Here is a 19,254-nt window from a genome sequence, read left to right on the forward strand (position 1 = left end):
GCTACATATATCTGGTGCATACCACCATGTGGGAAATCTGAAAAGACTGGGGAGCTGAGCAGAAACTAGAAGAGCACCATGTGCAGATGTTTGGAGCCCATTGACTGTTTGCTGCTCTTACACAACATTACTCATCACTGTCCTTGGACTCTTTGCAGGCAGTCCACCAAGAGTGGACAGGATAGACAGTATATAACTGTGAAGCCCCAGAGCTAGGGGCCACATTCCCAAGAGGAGGGATCAACTTTTCTCCAAGATGGCAGAGATAAGCCAATACTCCAGAACTGTGAAGCTTGTACTTTAATGGTCTGGTTCCTTCACACTGCCAACTCCAGGGGCCAACCATTGCCCCGTGGCTCAGCCAGCTCACAACTCCTCATCTGCACTTTTTTTATATCTAATGGCTAGGGATGCTTTCACCACCTGGGCTCTTTTCTTAGGCCCATAAGTCCCTGCCCTGTCCTCTGCATCCTTCCTGCAGGGCTAAATTAGAGACATCTCTCTGGGTCAGGAGTGCAGAGCTCCTCCCAGCCAGGAATGCTGACCACAAATGCTTCAGGAGGCAAAAATGTAGTCAACATGTAGTCAAAATGTGGTCAAAAATCTCAAGCCTGACTACCCACAGCCTTCAGTCAGTTTACCATTTTCAGCTGAGGCCTTCTATCTCTCTTTCCCTGACCACTCCTAGTTCCTATTTCCCCGCTTCTACTCACAAGCAAAGCCTTCCTCTCAAGGAGGCTTTTACCTCAGAGGAGTCTTGTTTCCTATTTCCTGAGAGCCAGTTTGGTGTAGTGGTTAGGAGTGCGGACTTCTAATCTGGCATGCTGGGTTTGATTCTGCGCTCCCCCACATGCAGCCAGCTGGGTGACCTTGGGCTTGCCCTGGCACTGATAAAACTGTTCTGACCGGGCAGTGATATCAGGGCTCTCTCAGCCTCACCCACCCCACAGGGTGTCTGTTGTGGGGAGAGGAATGGGAAGGCGACTGTAAGCCGCTTTGAGCCTCCTTCGGGTAGGGAAAAGCGGCATATAAGAACCAACTCTTCTTCTTCTTCTTACTTGTTACTATTCTCAAGCAATTCCTTTCTCTCAAGAAGGCTTTACCCCAGGGGAGACCTTTGCTTCCAAAGGAACCAGGACTGCAAGCCTTCCTTTTGCTTTCTCCTGCCTTGTTTTTGGTGCTACTCCTGGGTCTCCTCCCAGCTCTGCCACAGAACTGTTGCCCTCCTTAGGCCACATGCTCCTGTTGTACTGTATCTCCCCCCAAAAAGAATGGAGTCCTGGGCTGTGACAGTATCCCAGGGCTCCTGCAATTTGAGTAATAGACTTTTCTACAGAAAGTGGGTGTTTGTTCCCATCAGTTGTTGTGTTCTGTGTGTGGTTGGCAATGGTTTTAAAAGGAGGTGTGCCAGGATTGTTGCACTGTTTGGCTGTTTCCTTCTGGGTTGTCATAGAGGGGCTGCCAGCATGTCACTCCATGATGGGTTGGATTGCTTTAGACTCTGGATCTGCTTGGCTAGCATAGGATACCAGTTACCAGCAGTAGAGCCAATAACTTAGGTTTGGGCTGCCTGCCACATTACAAAAGTAACTGTGAAGCAATAATCACTCCATGTTACACGGAAGCAAGAAAGAGCACAGAAATATTTCCTCAATCAGATGTATAGCCACATTACTGTCCTGTCAGAAGGAAATTGATTTTGTTATGCTTGGTAACAACAGCTTTAAAATTAACAATATCAAATAAAGCTGACAAGATCAGGGACATTTTTCTATTTAGACTTTATTTTTTCCTTGTTCAAAACCTAGTTTTCTGTATTTCAGAATGTCCAATTTTAAATACTTTTGAAGGCAATATTACAGATGGTTTTAATTGTGTAATCTTTACACAAGCATTTTTCTTGGTGGAATCCACTGAGTAGATCTGTGTCATTTTTTAAAAAAATATGCAAGCCTGTAAATATATTATGCCATGTGAAACCAGGCAAAATTACATGGTGCAGGAAAGAACATGTTTCAAAAGCAGAATTACTACCTAGGTTCTAAAGGGTAGTTTAAAACATGTAAACCTCTTATTTGGGTTCACTATGCAAACAAGAGTGAGGTCCTTCAGAGGCTGAAATTTTGGTCCCCATTGCAATGTGAACCTTTAATTTAAAACTGCAGCTTAAATGATTAGGCGGTGGTGTTATTTTAGCTAGTTTCTAACCATAATGATATTCATTTTTCCTTACTTTTAAAAACTTTAACATGAAGCAATCAGGAATAAATAGGAATTATGGGTGGAATCCAGAGAATTATGAGTGGAGTTCCACTCAAGGAATGGATTTTTTTAATGTCTCTGTTCTGGCTGCAGGCCACGCGTGCTCTCAGGAGTCCCAGAGAAGCAAGAACCCTCACAAACTATGTACAAGGAGGTATAAGGAGCCAGTGCTGGAGCTGAGAATCTGCAGCATTTGTGGGATTCTACTCTTCAGCATCAGGGCCATCTGCTTGTGAATGGGAGCCTGGATCCAACCCAATATCTGTATACTGCAAACATACATATGTATTGGGAGTCAGGGTTAACTTACACAAACGTACCTCTATTAATAAAAATCTCTCTGTTAAAGGAAAGAAATACCTCATTAACTGCATAAAGCTATTACTCCATCGGTCATGGGCCACTATGTTCCAGTGATTTTGCACAACCACTTGAGCTTTTGTTTTAAAAAATGGAAGCTGTTTCTTGGTAGACAGGAATCGAATGAAGTCTCCATATCATGAAGTCCATGATAAGCTTGTATGGCTTTTTAATTAACAAAGGCACTCAACGGCCAAGAAACATGACCTGCCAAGGAATCTTTAGTCATTCTGTATTTCTTTGAAGAAGCTGGTCCAGTAATTGCTACAAATAAAACAAACAAATTAAAAAGAAGTTTTAATACACTGCTTTTCTCTGTTGGAAATACAGGATGAGAATCAGCAGCCAGGCTGTTTACCCATACTGACTTGAGAGCCAGACAGCCCTCAATACCCCTTTAAAAACATTATACACAAACATATTTATTAAGGAACAGAACTGTCACTTGCATGCAAATATAAGATGACCCCTCACTTTTTAAATGGCATTTCTGGGGCGGGCGACTTGTCTTGCATTTCAGTAAACACAGTAAATTATGGTCTAACCCAGTGGTCCCCAACCTTTTTATCACCAGGGACTGGTCAACGCTTGACAATTTTACTGAGGCCCGGGGCGAGGGGGGTTGTCTTTTGCCGAGGGATGTCACCGCTGCCTGAGCCCCTGCTTTGCTTGCTTTCCCGCCAGTGCCCCTGTCTTCCCACTGCCCACTGGGGGCTGCTGCAAGCAGCAGCTGCGCAGTGCCACGCTGAGGAGGAGCCCCAGCCATGGCGGCTGCTGGAGAGCACCAAAGGTGAGCCGGTGGCAGAGTGGCAGGGCAGCCCCCGAGGCAGCAGCCGGGGAGGAGGACAAGGAGGAGCTGCGGCCCAGTACCAACTGATCCACGGACCAGTACCAGTCTCTGGACAGGGGATTGGGGACCACTGGTCTAACCCATTCGCAGTCTGACCCTAATCACATGAATTCAGAAGCAAGTCCTTTGATGTAAGTGAAACCTGTTTCCAAGAAACTCTTCTTAAGATTTCAGTCTTGCTGGCATGCAGTTTATTTACTGGCCACAGTAGACAGTGGAGCTACTCGTGTCACTTCAGTTTACAAAGGGGAAGTCATTGGCACAAAAGCACATGTGAAAAATGAACCTCCGGTGAAAATGTTTAGGATCTAGCCTAATCTATGGCTTCCACATGGAAACCATGTGAAAATGGAGGAGGCAGAGACCTCAAGATGGCAGATACTTCAGATGAGACTGCACTCCCTTAGCTAAGTGCAATTGAACAAGCCTTGCAAACTGCAAGGTTCTTTGACCTCATTGGTGTAGTTTGACTCCTTAAACGTATTTATCCTTGGGAAGGACACTTCCGAGATATGCATGGTTCTGTTGATTCAGCATTTATTATTTTTTCTTTCACATACTTCTTATCCGTTCTCTCTAGAAAATATTTGGATTTTTACACATTGATACCCAACTGGGAGCAGAAATGTAAACAGGCTCACAAACCCATTTAAAGCGTAATTATTTCATAATGTCCTTTCTGCCTGGGGCAAGAGATTAAAAGGCACACATGTGGCTGCTGTTGAAAGCAGCAGCCCCATGTTGTCTCCTCCACTTTCTGCACTAATCTCAAGTAACCCTTGCACCACTTCATTGGCTGCCAGGGAAGGAGGGAGAGGGAGAGGGAGAGAGAGAGAGAGAGAGAGAGAGAAAACTTGCAATGTGGTAATACTGAGCCATGTGTTTTGTCTTACTAGATGTTATGGATGAGAGAGAAGGAGACAATAGATGTTGGCTTTTGAGTAGCAGCTGTAAATGCACACACATTCACAACATCGCTCCAGACTTAAGTCATCTGTTAAAGTGCCATTTTTAGCATCTCAATTCTACTATTTACCAACAGGAGCTCACAGAAAATTATGTGATGAATCCCTCCCTTTCCATTGCATCCAGGACCATCAGCCATTTTTGGGCGGGTTGACATGACCATATATGGACAGATTACTCATAAATGTTTATCAAATTTAGGAGGAGGAAGAGGAGGGGGAGGAGGAGGAGGAGGAAGAGGAAGATGAAGAGGAGGAGGAAGAGGAAGAAGAGGAAGAAGAGGAAGAAGAAGAAGAAGAAGAAGAAGAAGAAGAAGAAGAAGAAGAAGAAGAAGAAGAGTTGGTTCTTATATGGCACTTTTCTCTACCAGGAGTCTCAAAGCGGCTTACAATCCCCTTCCCTTAACTAACTCCCATCCATTTGGGAAACCCTTCCAGGACTTCCAAGAAACCACAGTGTTTCATAGAAGCCTGGTCTACGGAGACTGGAAGACAGTATGAGCATAGGACAAAGGTGAGTTGGAGTAATGGCAGTGCTAGTGACTGTACCTTCTTCCTTTGCTTTCTGCTGCTTTGCAGAAAGCAAAAGGAAACCTACTAGCACATAGCCATATTCCCTACAGAACTGGGCTGGGAACTGTGTTTCCTTCCACTGGTTCCTCAGAGCTTTACTATATATTACTTCCCAACATAGAAGCCCGTGATACATCTCAGGTTACACCTATGGGGGTCTCCCCTTTCTTGGAATATTGGCAGAGACAATGCTACCATTATCAGAGACAATGCTACCATCATTACCCAAGATACAGAAAATAAACTTATAATTGACCCTTAAAATATGGCTTTTTATTTCTACTTGTTCACTAAAGAGGTTGAAGAGGGATGCTGACAAACTGGAACGTGTACAGAAGAGGGCAACAAAGATGGTGAAGGGTTTGAAGACCAAGACATACGAAGAAAGGTTGGGGGAGTTTGGTCTGTTTAGTCTAGAGAGGAGATGACTAAGAGAGAATCTGATAACCATCTTCAAGTATTTAAAAGGGTGCCATATAGAGGATGGAGCAGAATTGTTCTCTCTTGCCCCAGAGGGACAGACCAGAACGAATGGGATGAAATTAATTCAAAAGAAATTCCATCTTAACATCTGGAAGAAGTTCCTGATAGTTAGAGTGGTTTCTCAGTGGAACAGGTTTCCTCAGGAGGTTGTGGGTTCTTCATCTTTGGAAATTTTTAAACAGAGGCTAGATAGCCGTCTGACAGAGAAGCTGATTCTGTGAAGGCAAAGAGGTGGCAGGTTACAGTAGATGAGTGATAGGGATGTGAGTGTCCTGCATAGTGGAGGGGGTTGGACTAGATGACCCATGAGGTCCCTTCCAACTCTATGATTCTATGAGGTATGATGGGAGATCTGAATGTGGAATGGTACAGTATAGCCCAATCTTATCAGCTAGAAGCTAAGCAGAACACCAAGGAAGACTCTGCAGAGAAAGGCAATAGCAAGCCACCCCTGATTCTCATGTGTCTTGAAAGCCCTTCTTGTGTCTTGTATTAGTTGAGACCTGATGGCAAATACCACTTGATTGGAGTAAGACTGTACAATAGGGACATGATGGAATGTTAAAATGTGAAAGGAAACCTGAGAACACAGTCCAGCTTCTCTTTTATTGAATGGTAAGATAAGATTTTGCACGATAACCATTCCTAGAGAATCATTACCTTCTTGAAGACTGCCACCCGCAGCCTGTTGCTTTGTAAGATGACCCTTTTCCGTTTCTCTTCCTGCTTCTTCTTCACTTCAGGCAGGTTATTATAAATCCTGGAAATTAAAAAAAAATCATATTTCATGTATCATTGCAGACCATCAAGCTTTACTGGCTTTTGAAAAGATGAAAACCTCTTCTGGCGATACATTTTATGGCACATTTCAATACATATTTTAATTATGTTACCATAAATGTTTCTTACATGCCCCTTCATAAAAGGGTTGGGCAAGTAAAACCATTTAAAGCAACAATAATGACACTTATAGATTGAAATATCTATGATCTCAAGAAAATTTCTGTTAAGGATGAATGGAATTTTCATTTGGGGGGAAAGTCATATTTTCAGTGTGGAAGTCTCGCTGTCACTGAAAACCCAAATTGCTTCTTTCAGCAACATCTCAGTTTACCCTTTCCATATGAAGAATGGCAGCCATAAAGCCTTCCTTTCTAGGGCCTGAGCTTCTGCCCAAGAGAACACCAGTCAATGATTGGCCAAAGCTGCTGCTTGCAATCAAGGGTGGCCCAAGACGTTTTGCTACCCCAGGGGCCCTCTGTAGTGAATTATGGGGATTTTATACAGATGCTGTGTGACCCACCATAAGCCATTTGGGAGTGGCGGGCAAACATCTAATAAACAAACAAACAAGACAATGTTGTATCTTAGCACATCTTAGGGTTACCAGGCTTGCGACAGGTGCAGCATCACATGTGATTTTTTAAAATGCAGCCTCGTGTACTTTCCAAAAATTCTAGCCAGTGACAGAACCATGTACTTCAGGCGAGCCCAACCGCTACCCTTTGTAATTTCTTGCAAGAATTTCTGGTAAGTACATAGGGTTGTGTTTCTCTGGCCTCCATTACAAGTGGTCATGGGGAATAGGAGCTAGTGTGGTGTAGTGGTTAAGAGTGGCGGCTTCTAATCTGGTGAAGCCAGGTTTGATTCCCTGCTCCCCCACATGCAGCCAACTGGGTGACCTTGGGCTCACCACAGCACTGATAAAGCTGTTCTGGCTGAGCAGTCGTGTCAGAGCTCTCCCAGCCTCTCCTACCACAAAGGGTATCTATTGTGGGGAGAGAAAGAGAAGGTGATTGTAAGCCGTTTTGAGATTCCTTCAGGCAGTGAAAAATGGGGTATAAAAAACAACTGTTCTTCTAGGACCTTGGAACAAGAGATTCTTCACACTCACTGGGGGCTTGGCAGCCCAAGTGGGACAGAAGAGGCTTGGGTGCTGAACATACTTTTCCTCTTGTGCTGTCCCTGGAGGTTCAGGCAGGTTTTAGAGGCATTGGCTCTGCCATCCATCTTGGATATCAGCTAGGTGGAATGGCAAGTATGAGAGGGACATACACTTATCCCCATGCTGCCCCTCCTCGTATGGCAGCTAAAGCATCTGAGTCACCTAAGTGTTCAGCTGGCCCTGCCTGTAACTTAACCTTTGCAGAATCGAAAATTAAAAAATACAAAAGGCAGATCAAGCATCGGCTTGTTGAAACCCCATTTCATTGTGAAGCTGCTTTGACAGGGATTCTGCATAGCCTTGCTGTGCAGCCTTGGCAAAAAATGAATAATTAAGAAGGTGTTACAATGAGAAGACAACAGGGGAGAAGATATTGTCTAAGCTGTACATACTTAAAAAGACACATTAATTTTTATGTAATACATGAAACCACATTACAGTTGTATCACTGGCATCATTCACAGAATTACCACCTATTATTAGATGTCAAAGCAGAAACATTAAGATTTGATAAGTGGTTCCTTGTCTTGATGTACTAAGTATATCATGTCAGATTATCTAAGTTTAGTCACGATAAACAAGGAGTACATGGGGAAATTAATAACACAGAGGAATTAATACATATGTGGAATACCTGAAGTAATACATGAACACATATAAAGGTACCAATAGTTCATAGCTTGTATACACTTTCTTGTTTGTGTAGGAATCTTCTGGGTTTCTCCCAGTGAATTCCAGGAAATTAAACTGAGATTGCAATAACATTTGTGTGTGGAAGTCCAAAGCTGAAATCTCTTTTCAGCTATAAAATTGAATGACTTTTAAAAGGCCCTACACTGTCAGGTAATCTTAATGTGTACATGAAATGTGCTATATACATTTTATATTGTCACAGCAGGTTTCCTAAAACTCATCAGATTTGACTATGATATGTAGATAGACAGAAATACTTTTACATACAGTAAATAATTCACTTTCAATGCACTTTGGTGATGATTTACATGTGGATTTTGCCATTTCATCTACTAAAATCCCATTGCAAAGTGCAAGGGAAGTGGACTGAAAGAACATTAATCAGCAAGTATGAAAGCACTGCTTTAGGAGAAGGCATGGTATAGACATAGAGATAGAAGCTGGTTGGATTGGTGGTGGCTCTAACGAACAATTTAGTCAGACATGAAAGAAACTGACAGTAATCAGCATGGAAGGTTCTGTGGGGGGAAAGTTTAGCCAGTCATATGTCTAAGTATGCACACTGCTTCCTCCATGATAAGTGAAAAGCTGCCAGCCACTCCTACATGGAAAAGTAAAGTAAAACACTTGGACTATTCAGAATTGGGAATGTGAAGAAGTGTGCAAGCCCACAAAAGCTTATTACCTTAGTTCCACATAATAATGGCCAGTATACGTGAGCCTGATGAACTCACTACCTGACTGGCTCTAGGGGACATCAGTCACCCCCAGGAGGATCAACCAGGTAGGGGATGCCCCATCCCTGACAGCCTCTGAACCCTGCCACTATTGCCTCGCCTAGCCTCAGCAGTGGCTGCCCGGATCAGGGGAGAGAGAAGGCCCCAGGCATGCTTCCTCCTGCCTGGGGCAGCCCTGCCACGGCCTCTGCAAGCCTTGGCAATGCCTGCTGTGGTGGGGGGGGGGGGGAGGATTAGCATCCATTGTATTTTTTCCACAATGGGCCATTATGCTAGTAACCAAAATAAATCTTTGTTGGTCTTAAAGTTGCCACTGGACTCAAACTGTGTTCTGCACTGAATTCTATTCATCCAAGTCTATGTTGTAAATTGCATGGAATTAGAAATGGCTATTTTTAACAACTTTCAGACGACGTCCCACAGAAAATTCTGGAGCAGTGTGTAGAACTGGCTCAGCTATAAAGACAAATCAAGAAACTGCCTAGAATGCCAAAATTTCAGTATTTTGGGGAAAGAAACATTTCCAGAATTTTAGAGGAGATACACAAAGGCATCTTAACAGTTTGCTGTCTGGGTGATACCCTCATCCAGAGCTTACATCAGAGAGCCTTCTAATCTCCATCAGGTACCCGGGGCATAACCACAAGAATAAAGGGGAAGAAATAAAGAACTGAAAACCATTAAAATGGGGAGGGGGACACAAAGAGCATCCTAGCCAAGTCTTGGCAATTTATTCTACTGTTCTACTGCTTGGCAAATAAACCAAGGTAGAGGGGAATTTCCATCAGCCAATAGCAGTTTTCTCAGTTTCTCCTCAATATTGGAATTCATGGTTAAGTATAGAAGGAAGATAAAAAGGTGAGATCAATGCAGAATTCAGATTTTTCTTACCTTTTTGATCGCATATGCATCTCTTTCTCTGATATGAATCTTTCTTTTGGCTTAAACAGGTTATCTAGTAACAGGAAAAGAAAATTAAAATTGCAAAGGGAAATTCCACAATAGAACGAATTACTCATTTACTTTTTGTATATGAACTAATACGCACTTAGACCAGTACCGCTAAAATGGTAACATATGCCTGCCAAGCTCTCTGACTCTGCCAGTTCAATATGCAACTGTCCCAACCCACTTCTGTGGACATCCAGTGCTTGCTTCTCTTCATGTGATTTTGTTCATCAATGTTACCTACTGGAAGGAACACACAGCATACAGCAGTTCATTCACATAATTCTTCATTGCTCAGCCTTACACAGAACTGTCCTGTAAGCATCTGTATCAGAAGTGTCAAAAGTACCTGCCTGTGATTGTTGCTTAGACTGGTTCAGTCTGGTCTTTCTTGAAGATGCTGACAAGTTACTTGCAATACTAAGAAGAACAACTGTAGTCGAAGCCCATTGATTTGGTACTGTGAAGGCCATCACATAACTGGAATCTTCACCCATCATGGCTGGTGACCTCCCACATCCAGCTGGTGCTAAAGCAGCTGCACTGGTTACCAGTTGAATTCCAGATCCAGTTCAAGGTATTGGTTTTGACCTTTAAGGCTGTCCATGGTCTGGATCCAGTATATCTGAGGGACTGACCGCCTATGCCCCCCGGATAGTACTCCACTCTTTGAATAGCAAAAGATCAGTTGTCTCCGGCTCTGTTCTGCAGGTTCTGCAAGATGGAGCACTTCCACCAGGATATGGACATAAATGTCATTTTGGGCTCCTCCTCTAAGACACTCCTCTTCTGGTCGGTTGTAAAGTGTACTCATTCATCTTTAATTCTGTAGACAATGCTGTTATTAGGGGTTTAAAATTTTTACTGTATGGTTTTAATGTCTGTATATTATGTAAACTGTTGTGAGCTGCCAAGAGCCAGCGATGCTGGGAATGGTGGGATAAAAAACAAAAATAATAAATAATAATTTTAAAATCTTCAATTAATTGGTGCTGGGTAGTTTGTCTGAATATGAAGAGGTCTTGCCTGTTCCACCCTCACTGTCTTGTATGTATCAGAGTGCCCAGAGGCTAATAGAAAGGGAGAAAAGATTTAAGCATAAGCCTCAAGATCCAGGTGTCCCCACAGATGGTCTGCTGAAGTACAGCCATACCTGGCAGCCTGAAAGGGTCACTCCCTCTAAGAATGTGACTATCAATTTAAAGTTACACCCCTTTCTCCAATCTCTTGTCTCTTAACAGAAATGGATGGAAGGATTATCATTTCCATCCCACCCATAACAAGAATTTGGGCTATAATACGGATGATTATTATATTGGATATTTCTATCAGAAAGATAGATATGTTTAAAGGGGAAAGAGTTCAGCTTATGTGTTCTAGAAGGGTGGAGAGAGCCCTGGGGGAAGATTGGCTTTGTCACAAAAATGATGCTATTGTATCCAAGAAGGTCCTAATAGACACCCTGAACTGTAGCCATTATTCATTATTCCATGAATCAACATGGCTGTGGATTCAAAACAAAGTTCTACACCACTGAAAAGTAAATAGCACGGTGATGTATTTTAGAACATTTTCTGGCTCTGGTGTTATTGAAGATTTTTTTTACTTTGGAATATTCTTAAATCCAGAGAACCATCTCCAAAAATTAGCTCTAGGGACTGTTTAACAGACAGCCAAGGTGGGGCAAGGAGATAACTGGAATCCATAGCCTCATAGTAATTCATAACAAATGAAATCTCTTTTTCCAACAGTTGTAGGAACTAATTCTATGATGTTCCCCTTTAGGAAAAGAATATGGGAGTGCACTATATACTCCTGACAGGCTGAATCAAAGTTTACTCAAAAGTAAGTCTCAGTGTTCAGTGAGCTTCCATGACAGTCTATTCAGAGTGACAACAATGTGCATGCTTCCTTTGAAGAAAATGCCACTCAGTATAATAGCACATTCTTGTGGGTAAATTCATTGTATTGCAGATATGCAATACACAAATGTGCTTGCTTGCTTGAAGTGAAAGCAAAGGGACATACTTCTAGGTTAATGGGGACATACAAAAGACTGTGAAACAAATATTGTAATTCTAAGCATAATAGTTAGGAAAAACCCTATGGAACTCAGGACAAAACTGGATGTGACATCTGCTGCAAATTGGACAATATTCCCAAGTGCTCTGGGACTAAAATCAGTGTGACAGCACAGTGCTAAGGAAGGAGGAATTTCATATTCACTCTACTGTTTTCTCAAAATGAAATGGCCAGCAAAGCAATCCCTCCCCCTCCCCCTGCCCTCCATGGCTATTTCACCTCAGGAACAGGGAGAGGTTATAGACCCAGAGTCATTAGATAAGCCCAGGAGCTGGGGAGGACCATCCGGCCATGCTCTGCAATGGTTGCACCATGCTGTTCAGTCTCCTGGGCTCAGGGAGAGCTCGGGGGGTGGAGCATCCTGTCCAAATCACTGCCTGGCCCTCCCACTCTGTAGGAGCAAGGGGAGCAGGGTGGAGGGGAAGAGTGGCAGGGCTCTTGCAAAGCACAGCAGCCCTGCCAGCAAGCTTGGGTGCCCTGCTCTATGCAGGGGCTCTCCCAATTATGAAAATAAAAGTATATATTTTAAAAGACTGTGGGGTGTGAAATTTAAGTTCCTAATTTCTAGGTATGCAAGTGGGGTGTCATCACAATACACACAGGGTCAGTTTGACAAGCAATGATCCTACGCAGACTTAAATCTGATTGAACTCCGTAACACATGTCCAGATATTTGTGCAGATCTTGTCATCCTGATCTGCCTCACTGGAAGTTCCAAACAAGTACATAAAAATGTCACACAGTTGTTTTTGCTTTCTGGTGAAGCAACATGCCTCTTAAAACTATGCTTGTAACAAGTCACAGAGCCTCTTAGTTTGATACAGACGTCTACGGAGCAGATCTGTGGCTCTGAATACAGATCTTCTCTCTGCAGATTCTGTTCCCAACTTTTAAAGACTCCACTTGTGTTTCATGGATATTTATGGAGGTTGCCCCAGGCAACCAGTGAGTACAGGCATTTAAAGGAGCCCCACCTAGTATATCAATTACATTCCATTTACTATTTTTCTGAAGGGAAAAAGACTGCTTTTTGTTTATGAACAGAGCATTTTTCACAAATCAACCCACATCTTCCTCCTCATACAGATAACATTTAATAATAAAGAAAAGGAAGTGCTAAAAATCAAACAGTTCTTCAAGTCCCTCTTTAACAATATGGAAATTCATGCTGCAAAACTTCAGAAAGTTAAAGTATACAGCATTAACCTTTTCACATTATAAATTGGATGTTTAGCCAGGTGTTACAGTTCAAATACATTTGCATAGATTTGGCAGAAATGGGAAAATGGCAAACAAATGTCCAAACACTACAAATCCCCAACATTTGTTGTCAAGATCCTCCATTTCTAAATACTTTTGTTAAGTTTTTTCAGGAACAGTGTCTGCAAATCAAACCATTGTTTTTATTCTGTTGTACCACTGGGCCATACTTGCCTGTCTCCAACACTTTGGAAGCAATCTTAAGTAGGCCTGTAGGGAAGTAAGACCCAGACAGTTCCACATAGAGGCGTTAAACTCGTGCTGCCTCCTGCTTGCAAACGAGCATTTGGAAGCTGCGCGTTTGCAAGCTTCCTTACAGGAGACCCCTCCCACGTTATCCCTCCGCTTCACTGTGTTTTTTCCCTCCTGATGAGGCACCGAGGGAAAACAAAGCAAACCTCTCCTCCCACTCCTTGGCTTGTCAATCATCGTAAGCCACCAGTACAGCAGTTGTTTCAAGGACTCAAACTTCTGTCCCTCCCAAGCCCTGAAAATTTTTTTAAAGGCCCCTTTCACGTTGCTATTCATTAACACCACAACAGAAAAGCATTTTTTTAAATTAACACTTCCATGTTGCTATAGAAAAACAGCACAACAATAAAGCATTCCCTCCTCTTTTGGGGATTCTTGGTATTATTGTCTCTATTTATGTTCGGGTAGATTTGTGAGAGGCTCAACATAGTAACTGGACCCTGATGAGTGATTGTGTGTGAACAGTAAACCTTAAAAACAAAGAGTATGGATGCCCAGCTGATTGGGAGAGGGCTGCTTCACCACACACACACCCTTTCCACATTAAAACCCAAATATCAGAAAACACAAACTGGAATGTATCTTGGCTGCCCAATTACAAAACCGCTGAGGACAATTAACAGAACATTTTATTTTAGCGTAGGGAATGTTGCTTTGCAAGCCTGCAGCAATGCGGACCATGACAATCTTTAAAAAAAATTCTAAAGCAGGAAATGGAGAGAAGAAGGCAGATGCAAGGGTGAGCAAAATGCTTTGGAGACTGTCACAAGTTTCTCCTTCTACACAGCTTGCCCCTGGCTGCTCTCCAATGTGAAGCGTGACAAGAAGTGGCAAATCCAGTTTTGGCGATTTCCCTCATTGCGAGGCAAATCTGGCCAAAACTCACACCAGCCCTGCACAGCCTTGGATTGCTGTCAATGTCATGTGGAAGCAAGCACTAAAACCTGCTAGCAATGCAAGGCTGTCCAGGGGCAAATTCCGCATGCAGAATTGGTCCCGTTTTATTCAATTTGGCATACTCCCTAGAAAATGCTATTAGGGTTGTAGACTAAATCTGTCAGCTGGCCAGAAAACAATAATAATCTGATCTGCTGTAGGTTTTAAAGGGTTAAACAGTAGACTTGAAGACCACTGATTCACGGGTGGGAGTGTTCTCTGTCCAATGGTATCATCTCTTGTGTTTGAGAAGGCCTGATATTTCTGCCTAAAGACCCTACTGAAGAATGAGCTTAACTGTGTCGATGTAGTGGTATTACAATTAGCATAATGAGAATGTTTAGGTCTAGTAGTGCACTGATTGCCAAGCTGTGCAAATTGACCGTATAATTTGACGTGAATCAATAGAAACTAGAGACAATATGACACAGGGATTTTAACTTTTCCTTAGGTAAGGAGAGCATAAAAATGGTGAAAGTGAAGGGATGGAAGTAATAATGTGAGAAAATGCCCCCAAACACACCCTACCCTTCTTTGGAATACAAAAAAAAAAACTATTCTGAGACAATTTATGCTATTGTATATATGCGATATATGCAATATAATATATGCAATATAAGTATGATAAATATGATAAAATATATGTGTGTCCTGTGCCTTCTACAATTCTTGTTCTGGTAGTATCTTAAGAAGAGATCAGTATACTATTAAGGAAAATAAAAGGACATGACAAAGGCTAAACCATGAGTGACTGTACAAGAGGAAAAGCTCAACTGTACCTCAAAAGGAAAAAGGAAAGCCGTTACTAATTCAACAGAAATTTGTTATAAGAATGTACTGCACAAATATGTGGTACCTCAGCTTCGTCTACAGCAAAGTCTAAAAACAAAAGTCATGTACAAACCTTTTATTAAGACGGACAAAAATAACACAATACAATGTTCAGGCTTTCAAGTTCACCCAGAACTCTTCATCAGTCTGGAAGGACAGGAGGAGAGAAAGAACAGATCTCTCAGACCAGTATTTTAAGACATGTTCATCATCATGTACAGCAGTGGTCCCCAACCTTTCCGAGGCTGGGGACCGGCAGGGCATCGGGCCGCGCCCCCGCGGACCGCGCCCGTGCGGGCCACGCCCGCGGATCGGGCCGCGCCCGCGGGCCGCGCCCACGCCGCGCCCGCGGATCAGGCCGCACCCGAGCCGCGCCCGCGAGCCGCGCCCGCGAGCCGCGCCCGGGCCGCGCCCACGGATCAGGCCGCGCCCACGGGCCGGGCCCGCGTGGCCCGCACAGGCGCGGCCCGGCCCTGATTCCCTCTCCCCGCCTCCCGCAGTAAGAAGCTTCCCGGGCCCCAAGCTTGCGGCCTGGGAAGTTTTTTACTGCGGGGGCGGGGCGGGGAGAGGGAGCCGCGGCCCGGTGCCATGGCCTTTGCGGCCCGGCACCGGGCTGCGGCCCGCAGGTTGGGGACCACTGATGTACAGAATGCAACTGCTGGTTTCAGTGGCACAGGGTGTGATATCAGTGTGTACCCTACACATGTTGGGATCAAAAAAAGAGGAAGCCATCTAATTGAAAAAATAACTGGTAGTTGATAAAATATCTCCCTGATGTCAAATGGAACACACAGGTTCCCTAGGGGCTGAGAGGAAAGGGAAAATGCATGTATTTACATATTAGTTACAATAATGATGATGACGATGATGACTCCGGCAAGTAAAGGTAGATCCAAATACAGATCTGCTTGTAGTGAAATTCAAGAGGAATACATATACAGAATCATAATAGGTAAGTGACCACTTGTTCAAAACTGTTAATACAAGTCTAATGTAAAAAATCAGTGAAGATTCAAGGAAGAGAATATGATTTCACAGAGGACAGGAATCATTTGGAAGAAATGGCATTAATAAGATTATCACAAGTTGGGTTCCTTGAACATAAAGTAAAAAAATAATCTGAGGGGACCAGAGGAAGATAACTCAGATGCTGACGTTTTAATAAACATTCAGAAAGAATACTTAGGCAACATGTAAACAGGAAGATGTTAGCCTGTTTTATGCAGGCTCTTTAACTCTGCAGAGATTCTGGTGTTTAACAAATACCCTGCCCATTAATAGTTTATTTCTGACGATTGACCAGTGAGGCGTGGAAGCACCACCAAGATCTTTGGCAGCAGACCAAGATAAATAGCTTTGCAATATATTTTAACAAATGCTAATGTTGGCCCTGAAGAATGGAGATGAATGAAGTGCAAAACACTTTAGCTAGTGGGGAACCCACTTAAAGCCACAGGGAAGATGGGTTGGAAAAGAGCAAAATAGGAGGAGGTAGCTGGATTCTTGCACTCAGTCAAAGTTGCTGACATGCAAGGTGAAGATTCACTGTATTTACATTCTTCAAGAAGAGCTGCAAATGTTGAAGCAAAGTATTCTTTTACCTGGAGGTTCTTACTCGTCATGTTAATTAGGTGGATGTAGGTAAAACAATCTGCATGTGCTCTTCCACAATACTTGTTATTATTTTGCATGTTTTGAGATTATGGAACTGAAGTCAGAATTGTTAAACCTTTGTCCACCTTAAGCTCTGCCAACGTCATGGCTTGCGACACTGCCCAGGTACAGTGATCATTTATTTATTTAAAATATTTGCTACTCACCCTTCTCACTTGTGGAACTCAAGGCTGCTTACAATGTGAACAAAACAGCATTCAAAACACAATAAAAACAACAATTATAAAACCTATCAAACTCCCAGTTTAAAAACAAATCAGATTAGGACTCCAATAATAAAAGCTAAATCAGTCAAAATGCAGTCCTAAATAAAACACCTTGTGACAATCATCCCGTGCTTTTCTTACATTCTATACATGGGAACACAGGCACAGAGAGGGCTTCTACAAGGGTTTTGAAGAATATGGGGATTGAAGGACGTAAGCAGCTATAGCACAGGGAATAAAGCCAGTGGGTACTCAGCCTCTGTACACACAGAAGGCTGGGGAGAAAGAGACTGAAAAGAATGGGAACAGTCACTTCCTAACTTGCACAGATCTTGCATTGGTCAGTTAAATGGTATTATAACCAAGCTTAGGGGGCAACGGTACTGTTAAACAAATCTATATGCCACTAGTAATTATTTTCTGAACAGACAGATTTTCAGATTCAGTGAGCAGGACACTATGCAGAGTACATTTTTAAAAAATGTGCCACCAGCCTGTTTCAACTGTGCTATAGCATTACAAGTTCTAGTTCATATGAAATCTGCTCCACAGTTTATGTTCTGAAATAATCAACTCAGGACCATACATTATTCAAAGTGTGTGTGTGTAAAGTGCCATCAAGTCACAGCCATCTTATGACAACCCCTTTTCCTTCAAGGCAAGTGAGAAGCAGTTTGCCATTGCCTTCCACTGCAGAGTCTCCCTTGGTGGTCTTCCTTCCAAGTATAACCCCTGTTTAGCTTCTGAGATCTGACAAGATCAGGCTATACTATGCCATCTTCCTTCCCCATTTTTTAAAATATATCCCACATAAATTAAGGGACATTAGTAAAGAGTCAAAATGTTCAGCATGACCATAATTTTTTCAGAAGGGTACTAGCAAAGCAGAAGGGCGAAGCCTTTTCTGCTATGACTTGCCACCTCACAGGTATGTTCCGAAGAGTAGCAAAGTGAGGCATCTGACAGGTCCCCAAGACCACAACAGTCCCACTGAATCCACCAGAGTCACTTTGTGTGGAGCATCAAGGATGTCCAAAGGAGCATGAAATAAATACTTGCTTGCATGTTCTGCTTCTTCCACCCTAAGGATACCAACAGTCCTCCAAAAACCAGGAGCCTAAAAACATGAACAATCTACAGAGGCATTAAATTGCTGGGGAATCTCTTCCTTAAAGGACTGTGTATAAGCTTTTCCCCAAGCTGTGTATAAGAGCTATATTTGACAATTAGATCCATGAAATATAACACAAAACACCTCCCCAAATTTCCCACAAGTAATTTATTGAATACACTAATGGGGACTGTCAATTCAGTTGCTTCTAAGTACTCAAGTAAATATGGATTCCACTCCAATAAATCCATAACAAGCCAATAGAAACTAAGAGGCATCAAATGCAGGGCTGGATAGCAGATTTATGAATCCCTATATTGCAGTTTTCAGTAAGGAAACAGACTCCCAGAGGAAAAAATGGAGGTGTATTAACATATAAAATAGCACTGACATATGCTCTTGCAAATTAAAAAAAATCTGTGCTTGTGTACACTAAGATCACAAGGCTGTTCATTATGAGGATTTAAAGTACTATAAACAGCTGGTAGCCCTGTCACTAAAGTAATTACATCATAGTTTTTGAGATTTAAATCCAGTTATTTGAACATTGTTTCTATTCAGTTCATCACACTAGGATCTCTAATTTGTTCGACGTAGTCAATGGCAAAGTAGTCTATCTTGGACTAATTAGCCTGCTTGAAATTACCCATAAAAATTATGCAATACAAAGGCTAGTAAGAGTTTCAGGTTGTTTGCCACTGGAGTGCACTTATATGATTAAATCTTCTGCTAACTAAACATGCTAATTTTTCTCAAATTACTTTTGGCATCCTCTGAAATCCTCTGCATAGATTACAACTACATTTAGAAAACAGCTTTCTTGTAGAGAAGGTAAACAGGAATTGCACAGATGTTGTTACTTACATGGAAATCGTAGTGGGTGTCAATTAGCACTCCAAACAGAGTGGACCATTAAATTAAAACATTTGCAAAATCAATTATATGATTCATGTGTTAGCCAATGATCCTATATATTTAAGAAGTGCTTTACACATTTATTTATTTAGAACATTTTATTTGCCTCTCCAATAATAATAATAATAATAATAATAATAATAATAATAATAATAATAATAATAATAACAA

The 19,254-nt window shown here is 42.4% G+C and overlaps 1 protein-coding gene across 9 annotated transcripts in view; it reads right to left on the reverse strand.

Moving 5' to 3' along the window:
* Positions 1-899: 899 nt before the first annotated feature.
* The window catches only part of C8H10orf90 (chromosome 8 C10orf90 homolog), a 124,030-nt gene continuing 105,675 nt past the window's right edge, over positions 900-19,254 (reverse strand). For 3 of the 9 annotated variants that reach the window (XM_077350085.1, XM_077350087.1, XM_077350086.1), the window contains 3 exons: positions 9,760-9,823; positions 6,154-6,253; positions 907-2,886 (listed from right to left, as the gene is read on the reverse strand). In XM_077350085.1, the coding sequence (XP_077206200.1) occupies positions 2,848-2,886; positions 6,154-6,253; positions 9,760-9,823 (203 nt within the window). In that variant the 3' untranslated portion in view covers positions 907-2,847. Of the gene's footprint in view, positions 2,887-6,153; positions 6,254-9,759; positions 9,824-9,863; positions 10,060-19,254 lie in introns of those variants that run through there. The other 6 variants (XM_077350083.1, XM_077350089.1, XM_077350081.1 and 3 more) reach the window with 6 other exon arrangements.

Source organism: Paroedura picta, chromosome 8, assembly GCF_049243985.1.
Source record: "Paroedura picta isolate Pp20150507F chromosome 8, Ppicta_v3.0, whole genome shotgun sequence".
Lineage (NCBI taxonomy): Eukaryota > Metazoa > Chordata > Lepidosauria > Squamata > Gekkonidae > Paroedura > Paroedura picta.